The 14654-nt window shown below is 58.3% G+C and overlaps 2 protein-coding genes across 11 annotated transcripts in view; both read left to right on the top strand.

The window, feature by feature from the left end:
• Positions 1 to 133: 133 nt before the first annotated feature.
• Positions 134 to 5906, top strand: CDHR4 (cadherin related family member 4). 4 transcript variants are annotated; one of them, XM_075432723.1, is made up of 20 exons: positions 134 to 192; positions 496 to 516; positions 653 to 849; positions 919 to 1081; positions 1162 to 1247; positions 1365 to 1460; positions 1906 to 2009; positions 2082 to 2218; positions 2299 to 2464; positions 2541 to 2691; positions 2889 to 2991; positions 3230 to 3445; positions 3526 to 3665; positions 3747 to 3891; positions 3966 to 4168; positions 4239 to 4378; positions 4457 to 4492; positions 5455 to 5521; positions 5626 to 5650; positions 5796 to 5906. In XM_075432723.1, the coding sequence occupies exons 1-20, from the start codon at positions 135 to 137 to the stop codon at positions 5849 to 5851; spliced, it is 2310 nt and encodes a 769-aa protein (XP_075288838.1). In that variant the 5' UTR covers position 134; the 3' UTR covers positions 5852 to 5906. The 4 variants fall into 4 exon arrangements, with proteins under 4 accessions (XP_075288838.1, XP_075288836.1, XP_075288835.1 ...); XM_075432721.1 differs by having other exon boundaries at positions 5455 to 5650; XM_075432720.1 differs by lacking the exon at positions 134 to 192 and having other exon boundaries at positions 297 to 516.
• Positions 5907 to 7256: 1350 nt separating this feature from the next.
• IP6K1 (inositol hexakisphosphate kinase 1) overlaps positions 7257 to 14654 on the top strand; it is a 38452-nt gene continuing 31054 nt past the window's right edge. For 4 of the 7 annotated variants that reach the window (XM_075432531.1, XM_075432537.1, XM_075432533.1 and 1 more), the window contains exons 1-3: positions 7257 to 7358; positions 7843 to 7899; positions 12356 to 12455. The gene's annotated coding sequence lies outside the window, so the exon portion shown is untranslated. The other 3 variants (XM_075432534.1, XM_075432536.1, XM_075432535.1) reach the window with 2 other exon arrangements.

The raw sequence follows: 14654 nt of genomic DNA on the forward strand, positions 1-14654 counted from the left end.
AGCCGGGGACACCGGGCCCCGTCCCTGCCCCGGGGCCCGGCTGGCGGCCGTGGGTGGCCAGCGTGACGCCGGGCCGGGGTGGTGCCAGCGCCCGTGGCAACGGGCTCCGGCTTGCCCCAAACAGCCGGCGAGCCATGGGCATGCACGGACACCTCGCCTTCCTCCTCCTCCTCCTCAGCCTCCGCGCCCCAGGTAGGCGCTTCAGCGTCAGGGGCACGCTTTGCCGGAGCTGGGTGGGGGACCGAGAGGAGGGGGATGGGGGACAGGATCCCCCCGGTTGCCCCCGTGTGCCTGGGGCTGACCCCAGGATGGGCAGAGGGGCTGGCGGCCGCCTGGCTGGGTTCGGACCAGGGGGAGGCATCACTGGGGCATCACCAAGGCATTACTGGGGCATATCCAAGCATCGCTGGGGCACCTCTGGAACATCACGGGGGCATCTCTGGGGCCTCCCCGGGGCGTCGCTGGCAGGCTGGGGTGACACTCTCCTCTTTCCAGGGACTTCCGTCAGAGCAGCAGGTAAGGGTGGGGTGCCCTTGGAGACCCGTGCCCGTGTGGGTGCCTGGGTGCAGGAGCAGGGCTCCCTAAGCACGACCGGGCAAGCTGTCGGTGGCGCTGGCCGGGTGCGAGGCCGGTCCCCGGGGTCTTCCACCAGCTCTGCTTGACCTGCCGCGCGTGGTGGCCCTGAACGAGGACGCGGCACCAGGCACCCGCGTGGCCGAGGTGGCTGTGTCCTGCGGCAATGCGAGCAGCAGCCCCAATGTCACCCTGCGAAGCACTGAGCCCAACCACCCCTTCAACCCCGTCGCCATCAGCGCCGACCCTGTGGCTGCCACCATGTTCCGGGCAGAGGTGGGGCTGGGGACAGGGAGCGGGGCAGGAGCCCGCAGCCACCCCGCTGAGCTCCGTGTCCCCGAGCAGGTGACGCTGCGTGCCGGTGCGGAGCTTGATGCCCGCCGGATGAACCAGTACACCCTGACCCTGCGGGCCGCTTGTCCCGGTGAGGACGAGGTGGAGGCGCAGCTCTTTGTCCGGGTGACGGCGGGGCAGGTGCTGCACTGCGATGTCCCCTTCGCCAGCGCGGGTAGGAGCCGGGGGGCACGGCACGGCGGGGGCCATGGGTGCCGGTTGGCACTGGGCTCCCACGGCTGTGCCGTGCCGCAGAGGGAGACGTGGTGCGGGTGCTGGTGGACGTGGCGCCCCGGACACCCCTGTACGCGGTGCTGCCGCAGCTGATCGGGGGGCTGACGGTGAGTGGCGGCTGCCCGGGTGGCCCGCAGCCCCCGCGAGTGGGACCAGCCTTGAGGACAGGCATGGAGTGGGGGACAGGGGTTCCCAACCTCCTCCCACTGCCCGTCTGTCTGCAGTTCAGGCTCCGAAACCACGACACGCCGCTCACACTCACCCGCCGGGGCCTGGTGCTGGCGCCTGCCAGCGGCTTTGACTCCAGCAAGGACACCCAGGTGGGCAGCAGCGTCCCCAGGCTGTCACAGCCACCTCGCAGCCCGTCTGGGCTTCGCCCCTCGCTGGCACTGCCCACAGCTCTCCCTGTCCTCTCCTTCCGTCGGGCTCCCGGCTCCCCCCAGCCCCAGGAGTGCTCCAGCCCCGTCCCTATCCCCGGCTCCATCCCTGTCTGCATCACGAGTCCTGTCCCTAAGCCTGTCCCCGTTCCGGTCTCCAACTTGTCCTCATCTCCATCTCCACCCCTGTTCCTGCTCCAAGCCCCATTCTCATCCCTGTTCCCCTTCCCTTTCCTGTCTCTGTCCCTGTTCCCATCCCCATCCTGTCCATATTCCTGTCCCTGGCCTATTACTGTCCTCATCTCCACCCCTGTCCCTGTCTCCGTCCCCATCCCTGTCCCTGGTGCCACTCGGGCCATCCCGCGGCTGCCCCCACGCTTCCCCGCAGACGTTCAGGCTGGAGATCGAGGTGATGGACCGTCACGGGCATAACTGCAGCGGGGCTGTGAGAGTGGAGGTGCTGCCGTCGCGTCGTCCCCATGTCACCTTCCTGTGAGTGGGGCCGGGCTGGGTAGGGAGTGGTGGTGACACCAGGCCATGCCACGCTGCCTGCCTTGCCTGCAGCGAGCCGGAGCTGGCAGTGACAGTGCCGGAGGGCACCGGCCCCTTGGAGGTGGTCACACAAGTCCATGCCAGTGGTGACAACGTCCACTACGCCATCGTCGCTCCTGTGGCGCCCACGCTCTTCACCATCGATGAGGGTGAGCGGAGTGGCGGGGGTCCCCAGGGACACTCTGCCCCCACCCTGGTGCCTGGCGTGAGGCCGTGCCGTCTCCCGCAGTGACGGGCGAGATCCGCAGCACCCGCCGGCTGGAAGTGGCCCACGCGCAGCTCCTCATCCGGGCTTACGACGTGCAGCACCCCGCTGACCATGCCACCGCCACGCTCAACGTCACCGTGCAGCGGTCGGACCGGCGGGCACCGACCTGCGTCCCAGCCCTCTCCGTGTACAGTTTGGGGTGGGGGGAGTGGAGCCTGGGGACACGGGGGACGGGAGCTGAGCCGCCAGCTGCCCCGCTGCAGGTCCCAGGTGCCCGAGACGGTGTCCCCCGGCAGCACCCTGGTGACACTGAGGTGCAGGGACCCTGCCGGCATGGTGGGGGGGCTGCGCTACACCCTCGAGGGGCCCCCTGCCTCCCGCTCCCGCTTCCGCATGGAGGGGCCACGGCTGCAGGTGAGTGAGACCGTGGGCAGCGCCCAGGCTCCTGGGGAGCCCAGCAGGACGGCGGGGACCCTCTGGCACGTGCTGTCCTGCTCTGGGGCTCTCCGAGGCTCCCCCCGGTTCCCTGCCTCGCTCCCTGCCGCTTCCCCGGCATCACAGCTCTGCCGGGCACCCCGGCTCTGGCTGAGCCCCCCGCCCTGGCTCCGCAGGTCAACACCACGCTGGACTACGACTCGGAGGCCGTGGCCGCTGTGGGCTTCCAGTTCACAGCCACCGTGGTGGTGACGGCGGGAGGGCAGCCGCCGCGGAGCAGTGAGTGCCCGTGTCCCCAGAGTGGGCACCCTGGGGGGGGTGCAAAGGGGGAGGACACGGGGGAGGTGGGAAAAGCCCCTTCCCGCCCCCAAAACCAGCAGATCACGGAGGAAACTGGTGATCTCCAGGGCTGGTGTCGCTGTCCCCGTGTCCCCCAGTCCACCTGGGGGGAGCACGCCCAGCCTGGCGCAGGCTGCGGGGTGATGCCAGCGCAGCTGAGCCGCCGCGTGCCGCACAGCCTGCGTGCCCGTGCTGGTGACGCTGACGCCCGTCAACGAATTCACGCCGGTGTGCCCCAACGCCGCCACCTTCACCGTGCCGGAGACGGCGGCTTTTGGCAGCATCGTGGGGCGTGTGGTTGGCACCGACCGCGACTACCCACCAGACAGCCTCGAGTACAGCCTGGAGGGGGGTCCCAGCCCCGCGCAGCCTTTCTCCATCGACACGCACACCGGTGGGTGCCCGGCCCCCTCCCCAGCCCCCGCTGCACCCTGCAGCACCCATGGGAGCCCAGCCGCTCGCGCGGTCCCGCAGGCGAGATCCGCGTGGTGGGAACCCTCGACTCCCAGCGGCAGCAGAGCTACGGGCTGACGGTGCGGCTGACGGACACCCGCAACGACCTGGACCCGGCAAAGCGGCGGAGGCGCCTGTGCGACGTGACCGTGCGCCTGCAGGTGCGGCCGCGAGCCCGGCGAGTGAAGCACGGTGGGTGCGAGCGCCGTGGGTACCATGCCATCTCGCCCCGCTTGCGGCAGGCCGTGCCGGACCAGGCACCGGTGTGCACCCCCGAGGTGCGGGAGCTGCGGATCACGGCCGGGTCGGGCAGCCGCCAGCCCGTCACCCGTCTGGCGTGCCAGGGCAGCCCCGACGGCGCCGCGCTGGCGTACACCATTGCCGGAGGTGAGGAGCAGCCAAGCCACAGCACAACCCGGCCCCTTGCCGCGGCGTGGCACTGAGCAGACCCTCTTGACCAGGCAACGAGGACGGGCGCTTTAGCCTGGATGGGAACACCCTTTTCTACCTCCCTGATGGCCCAGCGGAGCCCCGCACCTTCGTACTGCTGGTGGAGGCGTGGGGTGGCCCTGGTGCCCCCCGCCACAGCACCATGGTGGCACTGGTGGTGCACGTCACCACCCGGAGCACCCCGGTGCCAGCCAGCACCACCACCCAGCACATGGTGAGCAGAGCCCCTAGGTCCCCCGGGGTCCCCCGGCCCTCGCGTGCTCCCTCACCCCCTGCCCCTGCAGACACTGCGGCAGCAGCCGCTGGTCGTCACGCTGACAGAGGCGGCTTGGCGCCCGCCGGCCTGGTTTGTGGCCGTGCTGACCATCACTGGTGCCCTGCTGCTGGCTGCCCTGGGCTGCGTGGCCCGGAGCCTGCTGTGCAGGTGAGCCCCGCTCCCGTGGTGTGGCACGGCACGGCGAGCAAGGCCAGGGGCTCACGGCTGCCTCTGCTCCTCCCGCAGCAACCGAGACCCTGACAAGCTGCTCCTGGGCAAGAGGTGGGTGCTGCATGGCTGGGGTGGTTGCGTTGGCAGTGAGGGGCAGACAGGCGTGTTGGCACGGGCTCCCGTAGTGTCCTTGAAGTCACCAGGGGAGATGCAGCGTGTGGGGGGTGTTTGATGTACCCCGCGTTGGCTGTGGTCCGTGGCCCTGCCCTAGGGCGAGGGTGCAGCACTGACTGGAGCCATGGGTGCAGACGGTGATCTGGCTGCAGGACAGTCGTGTCACTGGCTGGGCTGGGGGCAGAAACTCTGCGGGGGGCAGAGTGGGATGGTGCCAGGGCTGGTACTGCTGCGGCTCACCGGCGGAGCCCCAGTTCGCTGGGGAAGGTGTCCCAGGAGGAGGTGAGAGACTGCAGACCCCTTGGGGGGAGAGGAGAGCCAGAGGAGGCACTGGAGCCGGCCCAGCCTGTGCCGGGCGTCTGCACGGTGAGGAGGAAGCACCCAAGCCTGTGGGCAGGGTAACAGCCGCCTCCAGCAGTGTCACCACCCCGGGGTGATGCACGGCTGGATCCGTGTTCGTTGGTGAGGTCGGGGGCATGGTGCTTGGTGGCACCGGGGCTGTGGCGACTGTGAAAGGGAGAAGACTCAGGCCCAGCCCCGACGGGCAGCACTGGCAGCAGGGGGGCTCTGGGGCTGCGTCTCCCCCAGCACAACATCCTCCGAGCACAACAACGGTGTGCGCCGGCACGTGAGGAAGCAAGCAGGCGTGCTGGCAGGCTGGCTCGCCGCTCTCGTGTGTGGCTGAAAGGTGGTGGTGCCTGGGGGAGCCCAGCCCCTGCTGCAGTCCCCTTCGGCACCCAGGGCTGGGTAAGGGGACCATCAGGTAGGTGGAAATCAGTCGGGGCGGTGGGCTTGACGGGACGCAGCCGGCAGCGCGAAGCCTGGCTGGCGAGCATCCCTCGGGGTCGAGTCCGGGGGCCTGTTGCTGACAGCGTGCCTTCCCCTCGCCCCCTCTACAGCTCCTGGGACATGGTGGAGCAGAGAGGTGGTGAGGAGGAGCGGGGCCACCCCAACGCCAGCTGCCCTGTAAGTGTGTGCTGTGGCAGCAAGGGTGGGCACCTGCCAGAGGTGCGGGTGGTCCCTCCGGGACCCTCAGCACCTTCTCCTTTCTCTCCTCTGCACACGGGCAGTTTGATGGCCATGCCCAGGACCCATGTGAGTGCCCTGTCCCATGGCCCCAGCAGCCTCTGGCTGCGTCCCTTGGGGCAGAGGGGTCTGGGGGACGTGAGGGGTGGGCGCCGGGCAGCGATGCCTGGGCAGCACCCATGGGGTGATGGCTCAGCTCTGCCTCCTGTCTCAGGCACCGGCAGGGACTATCTCTTCAACAGCGTGACCGGGGTGCGGCGCTGGGTCTGAGCAGCTTGACCCGGCGAGGGGCTCCCCGTGACCCACAGCTCCCCACGACCTACAGCTCCTCACCGGCCATGCCGGGCAGAGCATCTGGCGTCAGCATCACCCAGTGCAGCCCTCAGGCCCGGGAGGAGGAGGAGATCCCTCCCCTGCGGCTGAACTTGCCGCCCGTGGGGTGCAGCCAGCCCCTGAGCCCCCCCAGCCAGCGCAGACCCAATAAATGGCGGCACAGCTTGCACCCGCTGCTGCGATTGCCTTTGGGAGTGCCGTGGCCGAGCAGCCCCGCCAGTGCTGTCCTGCTGTGGCGGCCATCATCAGCGTCATCTCCAGCGAGGGGTGTGGGTGGCATGACCTGGGACTGGGATGGTGGTTACGGTTATGGCAGAGCCGGCCCTGGGCTGAGGCTGGCATTGAGAAAAACGTGCCGAGCGCCTTGGCAGGGTCTGCTGCGGTCACAGCAGCGTCTCCGTAGCCTCTGGATGTGACCCAGCCGGGGCAAGCCTCCGCAGAGACGTGATCTGGGGCGAGAAAACTCGGTCACGGGTAATTGTGAGAAACATTTGCCCAGTGTCACACATCCCTCTCAAGCTCTCCCTTGCTCAGGGCTTGCAGGCGGGTGGGACGAGCAGCTGGCGGGGGAAGGGCCGGGTTTCTTAATTGGGAGGAAAAGTTAATTAGCGCGCGCGCAGGTAGGTGCGAGATTGCCGCGGGAGAGTTAGCAGGGCCTGGCGAGCGGCCGGGCGCGCTTTGGAGTCAGCCAGCGCCGGAGGCGTGAAACCGGTCACCGGCATTTCAAAAGGAGCGCGCCACGGGACGTCTGCCCGGCAGCTCGCGGGAAACGACGCGCCGGGGGGGCGCGGGGAACGCGGCCGGTTTGGGGAGCCGGCGGGTGCGAGGGGGGAGCCGGTCGGGGACCCTCACAGCGGAGAGGAGCCCCGCCGGGGCCGCCGCACCCGCCCAAGGCCGCGGGGGAAGGGGGATGCGGCGGGCCGAGGCGTCAGCCCGGTCCCCGAGCCCCGGTCCCGGTCCCCGGCGGCGAAGAGCGCGCTCACGTCTCCGCGGGGCCGCGCCTCACAGAGCCGGCCGGCAGCGTCTGCGGCCCGTGCCCATTGGTCGAGCGCCCCCCCTCCGGTAGCCAATGAGACGGCGCGGCCCGCGGGGAGGCGGGGTGCCGGAGGGCATCACGTGTGCCTAATGTGCGCCGCCATCCGGAGACAGTCCGCGCACGGAAAGGGGAGGGGGGGGGGAAATCTGTGCTTGAGTGACGGCGCTGTCGTGTTATCAGCGCTTCCATCGCGCCCCCGGTGGGCGGGGCTCGACTTTGGATTACCGAGAGAGGCGGCAGGGCGGGTTTTGGACGGCGCGGTTGCCATGACGGCCAGCATCGGGGCTCCGCCCCTTCGGCCGCCGCCATCTTGTTGTTGATTCGAACGGCAGGGAGCGGGCGGCGGGGAGCGGCGGTGCTGGGGCTCGGTGTCCCCGGCCCCGGGCTGGGCAGGCAGGGCCGGCCCCGGTGAGCCACAGCGGGCGAAGGCCCGCGGCAGGCTGAGGGGCGGGAGGGCTTGAGCCGGGCGCGCTGCCGTGAGGGGAGGGAGAGAGAACCGGGCGCGCTGCCGTGAGGGGAGGGAGGGGAGAGCCGGGCGCGGCCCCGTGAGGGGGGATGTCGGGCGAGAGAGCCAGGCGCGGTCAGGTTGAGGCGGGGGAGAGCCAGGCGCGGCCCCGGGAGGTGTAGGGGTGAGGTGGGGGAGCCGGGGAGGGACCCGTGAGGAGGGGAAGGGGGGACCCCGGCGTGGCCTCGTGGTTTTGGGGTTGTGGGGGGGGTGAGACCCCGTGCGAGGCCCGTTTGGGACTCGGCCGGGGCGGGAGGGCCGTCCCCCGGTGTGGGCAGAGCTCTGGGCTCAGCATAGCAGCCCCGCGGGCAGAGCGGTGCCTGGGCAGGGCCCCTGCCCGGCGAGCAGGTCTAGCGTCCCCTCCCTTTGTGCCTTTCCCTTCTGCAGGAGCTGCGGGCAGGAAGGAACTCGGCAGACCACGAGTGATAACATGAAGCCAACATGGTGAGGAAGCTGGTGGGGCTGGGGACCCTTCCCGTGTCCCACCGTGCTGCCAGCCCTGCGGAGGAGCGGGTGTGGGCACGCTGTGGCGATGCTGGCTGCCCCAACCGTTAACGGAAGATGCCTGACCGTCCCTGGAGGCAGGTGTGCTCATGGGGCTGCAGGCCTGGACCATAACCAGCAGCCTTCCCTGGGGTTTCCAAGCAGGATTTGGATTAGGAGAGGTGGTATGGACTCCTGCTCAGTTTTCAGCTGCCCTGAATTTAAACTGGTGCAAGGCTCAGTGTCCCTCCATCTTAAAGCTCTGAATCATCAAGGTCCCCATTTTTCTTTCCAGCAGTATGCTTTAGTTTGTACTGCCTTTCTCGTTTCAGGCTGTCTTGCTGTGTTTCTGCCCTGTCTTGCTTTTCCTTCCTTCAGGTTTGCCTGGCTTAACTTGGTATTCAGAGCTTCCAAAACTCAATCCCAAGATTGGCTTTTGCTAACGAAGCATTGAATGGTGCCAGAACGGTGTGTGCTTGGGTCTCTGTTCGTTCTTAATGTAACAACTCTATGGTTGGTAGGCCTATTTGTGTAAACTTAGTTGGTAGCTCATCTCACAAAATAATATGCTGTAACATCTTGTGTGACTCCCTCTGCACTGAACTGTCAGGTGCTGCTGACATACTGATGTATATGTGCATGGTCAGATTTTTGATGGAGAAAATACTGTATTCTTATATATCACTGAATGAACACTTCGATTTCCTTTTTACAGAAATTCTGTCAGGAGCTTGGAGTTGTTTTAGATTTAGATGTATTGGTTATTAGATGTTGTCACCGTAGCCCTGGATAGGTCTATTAGGGACATCCTAGTCCTGTGTAACAATTCCTTGTTATTGAAATTGAGAAATCTTTTTCTGTGGCTGGGTTAGTTTAGCACTGGCCTAAGGTAAGTGCTTTGTTTTGGAGCTGGAAGGAAAGTGGTACATGGCAAAAAGATTGTGTGAACTCTGTATATAGCAAGACAACATTGGATTGATGTTTCAACTGCATGAAACTCTTGTCAATTTTTTGAATTGTCCTAATGCTAATTTTTCGTCTGATAGCATTAGAGAGTATTTCGCACCCTCCCTGGCTTTTTCAGGAAAACTGTTCCCAGGTGCCTGGATGAACAGCCTATGCCATCCTCCTTAGAGCCTGTTAGGCAGATCTGAAGTGTCTTTTTGTTTCCTGTCTAATAAGGACTTTTGGGATAGCAGAGGACGTGATCCGTGGCTGCTTGAGGAGGAAGTTGATGTATGTGAGGTCGTGAATCCCTGATGACCACAGGGGTGGGAACAGTAGGATGTGCTGGTGGGGCCCTCTTCCGAACAGTGTGTGTGCCTTTCCTGGGTTAGTTTCTACTCTGGTTATCTAGTATGCACCTTTGTGGCAGTTTTGCATGTTTCTTACATAGAATAAGAGCAAGTGAGCACACTTCACTGTTGAGATGAGAGGGGGGACAGTTTCTAGGATCCGCTTCCAGTCACCTGGAGTTTTCGTTGTGTCACCTCCTGTGTGCAGCTTCGCAGTCAGTTTAAGCTCGTGTAAGTACGGACTGCAACCAGTTCTCACCCTGTCACTGGTGCCAGCTGGGGTGTTTGTGCAGGTGGGAATCAGAGTTCCTGGACTTAGAAACTGACCAAACTGAAGGCAAGCTGACTTTTTTTTTTTTTCTCTATGCTCGGTTTTGTGGATGCTTAAATGATTTTGCTGTGCAAGGGCAATGGTGGGAACGTGGGGCTGGTGCTGGAGGGGAGTCTTATTCTTGTTCAGGATAACCTGCACTGTGACTGTGAAACAGTGCAACAATGTGGTTTTATATATTATATGAAAATACAATTCTAAAATACATACTAATATTTACATATATTTAAAAATTAAATGGGACAGTAGAGTCCATGCTTCTTTCATGCTACTTTTGTGAATAGTATCATGTGCTTCATCATCAGGATGACAGTATTTGGCACATCCTTCTTATAATAGTGTTCTAGAAAGCAAAATCAGATGCTTTGGGATCTCCTCTCATGGCAGATTGTGTAAGTCCACTGGCTTGCAAGTTACTCTGTATTGCATTGCACGTAGTGAGAAGTCAAGGTTAGAATAGCAAGCGCTCAGAGGTCGAAAAACTCCCGGGCTGCAGTAATACCTACACTCTTAATCAGCTAATTAGCCTTCTGAACAGGCATTATGATTTCGTCTTAATCATACAGTTGCATGCTATTCTCATGCTGTCTGAGCTGTCTAGTTTCTTCTCTCCTTCCCTCCCGCACATAAGGAGCTTGTTCATTTTGGGCAAGATTATCAAACTCTGAAAACGTGACCTTGCTGAGCTTGTCTGGGGGGAGGTGGCGAGCCCTGTACAAGCTTGGAGCTGTCTGTTCTTTGGCCACCTGCTTACAAGACGTGGTCTCTTTGGTTCAGTGGATGACCGCATGTTTGTAAAAAGGTTTCATTGTTGGTCTTTTTAGATTTCAGTTTTTAGCTGATTGTGTCTAAAGGCTGTGGTGGATCTGGTGAGTTCTGACTGGCACACTGGGGTGTGGGGTGGCACTGTCTTGTGGTTTCCTTTGGAATAAAAAATGTAGGTGGTAAGTTTGAAGTTGAAATCCACAGCCTTGTGCTCTAGAGGAGGTGTGTTTCTTCCATCTGTGGTTGAAATGCAGATATTGAAGCCATAGAAGATCTGATAGAGGCCTTGTTTGGCCCAGGCACTTGCTGCCATCAGATTCCCCCAGTCTGCCCACCAGGAATTAGCTTGTAACGTGTTTCAGACATGTGCATCACAGTTGGATATTGATGCTGGGATTTATAGTCTCGGAAGTTAGTATTGACAGAAGACTGCAGCCTGGTTTGTTTACTCTTGGATTTGACAGTGTCACACCATCGGTCTTGGTGCTGGGCAGGGTTTAGATTTGAACTTCGCTTGCGGAGTTTGTAGAGCCGTGGCTCTGTGTTTGCTTGTTTATGTAATGTGACTTGCCTGGGAACAACTGCTTTTATTTCTGACTTCTCAGTGTTTGAGGAGGAATGTAGCAAAAATAAGCCTAGTAAATACAAGGAGTCCCTAATGAGCTGTGAAATGGGTAAGCTAGAGAAAAGGAGCGAAAGAAAAGAAAAAAATAGGACAGAAACCTCTTCAAGAATCATGTGAAGTATTTGTGTTGCTTGCTGTAAACTGCAGGAACCCTTTAGATGTACGGAGGAGCAGTTTCCCTGTTTTATATTCCTGATGTGATGGGAATGCAGAGCAGGACGCTGTCGAGTGCTTAGTCTCAGGTTTGTTGCTGCTGTCATGGGGTGGTGGGGGAGGAAGAGGAAGTGTTTGTGCATGGCTGTTTAGTTTCTGTGCCTGTATGCAGTGCTTGTGCTGTTGTGATGTGGCAGCAGCTGTTATTTTTGGCTTTCCCAGCGTGCTGTTCGGGTAGATGTACTTTCTAATAGATGCAGTTCTCTTAATCGGTGTGTTGGGGTGCCTGTGCTTCCTATGTAGTCCCCATTGGTGCGAACTGCTCTGCAGATGGTACTAAGGTGCAAGTCATTTGCCTTCATATAGTTCTGTAGGCTTGTCTGTGTGCATTTTGGATGGCATTAACTGTGTGCAAAAGACAAGCTTCTTTAAGCTTTGTTTTATTTTGCATAACCCCTGTCAATGTGTGGTCAGTTTCACTCATAACAAATGACTTTCATCCCCTTCTCTGGGAGTAAAGGAATAAGCTTTGCTACTATAGGGTGCCTGTATGCTGTCTGTATAATGAGATCCACAGTAGTTAACATCTGTGCAATTGTTTCTGTTCAAAAATAACATGGGCGTAGCTGCCATAATTATATTAGTAGAAGATCAGTGTCAACCGAATCTGATAAAAGCAGTAAAAAAAGTTACAAGATGTAATGTGCCTATGCTGGGAGGATCTTACTACACGTGGTTGAGAGCTCTGATAGATAAGCTGTTTCTGATTGAGCTTTTGTAGTTAGAAAGGTTATCTCCTCCACCAGCTGTCCTGCTGCTTTGCCAAGCGCTGCCTCCCTTGTATTAGGGCCTATAGCAGCGCCTGCTCAGCTGGCACAGTTCAATATACTGCACTTCAGACTTTCTGCATTAATACCCATCAGTGTCTTGTGAACCAGGCCAGAAGAAGACCAGGCATGCATCCTGTTTTGCTCCACACACTGACCGGTAATCTTCAGCTGAGGGACGGAGGGTGCAGATGGGGGCAGTGGTCCCCTCGGCCCCAGTGCCGTGTTTGGTAGAGAGCATCTGTCGGAGTCCAGAGGAGTGAGTCAGAGCATTTGCATCCTGAAAGGAGCTCGCTGTGAATTCTGGTCCCAACCTCAAGGGAAAGCCTCCTCTCAAACCTTCTGAATTATTGAGGAAATAGAGATCTAAATAAAAGCTAATTTAACAGTTACTAACTCGTTTCCATACAACATCTTCCAGGCTGACTTGCTTCTGGCGTCCTGCTCCCTCTTGATTGTGAGAGGTTGGCTCCATATGCCAGTGACTACTCAACAGAGAGAGCTTGGGTGACATCTCTAAGGTAACTTTTCTCTTTTGCCCAGAATAACGTATGCAGCCACCTTATATATCGTGCAAGAGCTTGCTTGCTTTTTACCTCTCACTTTGTAATTTTACCCTTCAAGTGAGTATATGTAGATATGGTTCGTGGGAGGTATGCTCTCATCTTTGGAGGATACTACAGGAGTGCCCAGGTGAGTGCATTAGAACAGAGTGAAAAGCTCAGTCCTGTTTTATATTTGTTAGCTTTTAATCATATAGGTGTTGGGTTTTTTGTAATAAGAACTAAGCTTCCAAGATCTGGAGGCTAACTCTTATGCTCTAGCAATACTGGCCATTTAGGTGGCTGAACTGCAGCTGAATTATGTTATGATGATTTCAGAACTCTATCATCTGGTTTTGATTTTTTTCTTTCTATTCTGAGGGTAGTTTGCTGAAAGATGATAGGCTGACTTGACAGTCTTCCAGGCTGAAAGGGATTACTTTGTGCTGTTCTAAATTTGGAGGAAAGTCTAGCAGACCCGCTTTCCCCCAGTTCTTTATCAACAAAGATATGACCCAGTAGTAGTACCTGTGGCGTAAGCATTTGTTTGCCAGCAGACTAGAATGACCTCATTTTCTTGAGAGACCTCATGTTTAAGTAGTGGCTGTGCCGCACAGTTCACTTTTCTGGTGGGGAGGCCCCTGATCTGTGTGACTGACTGGTGGTTTTTGCTAGTCTGAAGTGGAGCAGGTAATGACCGGAGATGCTGAGCTCCACAGCTGCCTTCCTCGGATGGGGAGAGGAGAGATGCGGTGCCTTCTCTGCAGGGGATGCTCCTGTGTCTTTGTTACAGCTGACTGAAGTGTGGGTCTAAAGGTGAACTGTTGTATAGCTTGTATATTCTGCTATGACGCTACTTTTTCTTTTTTTCACCCTGTAGTTCTATGCTGAGCTGCATGTTCCCTGGTTTTTAAACTGCTAGAGTGGGTTTACGCAAAATACCGCGTAATCTTTAATTGGGATTAGCATTGTGCACTATTGGTATCAAAATATCGTCAGGCGTTTCAAAAAGTGAGTTTAGAAATCTTAGAGAGGCACGAGAAGATAGGGCCGGCTGTTTGTTCTGTGTCCTTTGACAGTACTGTCTAAGCAGCTTAAACACGTGTGGGGAGGCAGTCGTGATCTCATTACAGCTAACTATAGGCGATAAGCAGCTTCGAGCACCAAAATCAGTGCACCAGTGAATGCGGATGTCAGTTATTTAAAGCAGAAAGGATTTGGGAGAGAACCCTGGGGGGCTACGTAGTCCTGTGTCTTAGTCAGTGGCTGAATCAAACCAAAGAGTAACTTGAATGAAAATGTTGGAGCTGCTGCAGAAGATGAGGTATTGCGCTCGTGGTTTGAGTACTGTTGTGGACTGTAAGTAAAACTGGTGAAGTCCTGGAGCTTTGGAAGGCCCTCCCAACACTTGCTGCCTAGTGGAAGGTGTGTTGCACGCTTCCAAACTGTGGTCTGTGTGTAAAGCTACGTGGCAAATCTGAGGAAGGTACGCCTGTCGGATTCATCGGGGTTGGCTCTCATCCCACAAATGTAGGAGGGGAAAAAAGGCCTTTTAACTTCAGTCTTTTGAGTCTGTCACAAAAAAGATTGTTAAAGCAGTCTGAGGCTCAGTTGGTGTTGAAACACTACGTATCTAGTTAGTTTCTTAAACACCCCCACACCTCCCACAATAAAACCCACATTAGGTTGATCTTGAATATGCAGAGTTTGCTTGGATAAAGTGTGACCATATACAAAATTATTATGGATACTCTTCCTTTTGCAAATATTGGAATGGTTTGCTTTATTTCCAGTTTGGACCAGATACTGTAAGTGTTTTTCCTTATGCTGTGCAAGTGGCGTTTTCTTTGGTTAGGTACAAATCTTCTTTATGTAATTGAGGTGTTAAATATTTCGCAGTTCTTACCACAAGTGTTGACCTGAATACAGTTATTGAAGTTTGAAGGTAAGCTAAATCTGAACCAGTAAGTGTTATCAGGCACATTTTATGCATCTTTTATTTTTACAGAACTGAGAGAAAACCTCTAACTCCATTAGTCAGACTGAATAGGTATCCCTGATTTGCACCATGCACAATCTGAATCGTTTTCGCTCTTTCTTCTTCAGGTGCTGTGCGCGCTGGTATTATTTTTCCTTTAATAGCAGCACTTGGGGTTTCTGTTTTTCCCCTTGATTATT

This window comes from Opisthocomus hoazin, chromosome 11 (genome assembly GCF_030867145.1).
Source record: "Opisthocomus hoazin isolate bOpiHoa1 chromosome 11, bOpiHoa1.hap1, whole genome shotgun sequence".
Classification (NCBI taxonomy): Eukaryota; Metazoa; Chordata; class Aves; order Opisthocomiformes; family Opisthocomidae; genus Opisthocomus; species Opisthocomus hoazin.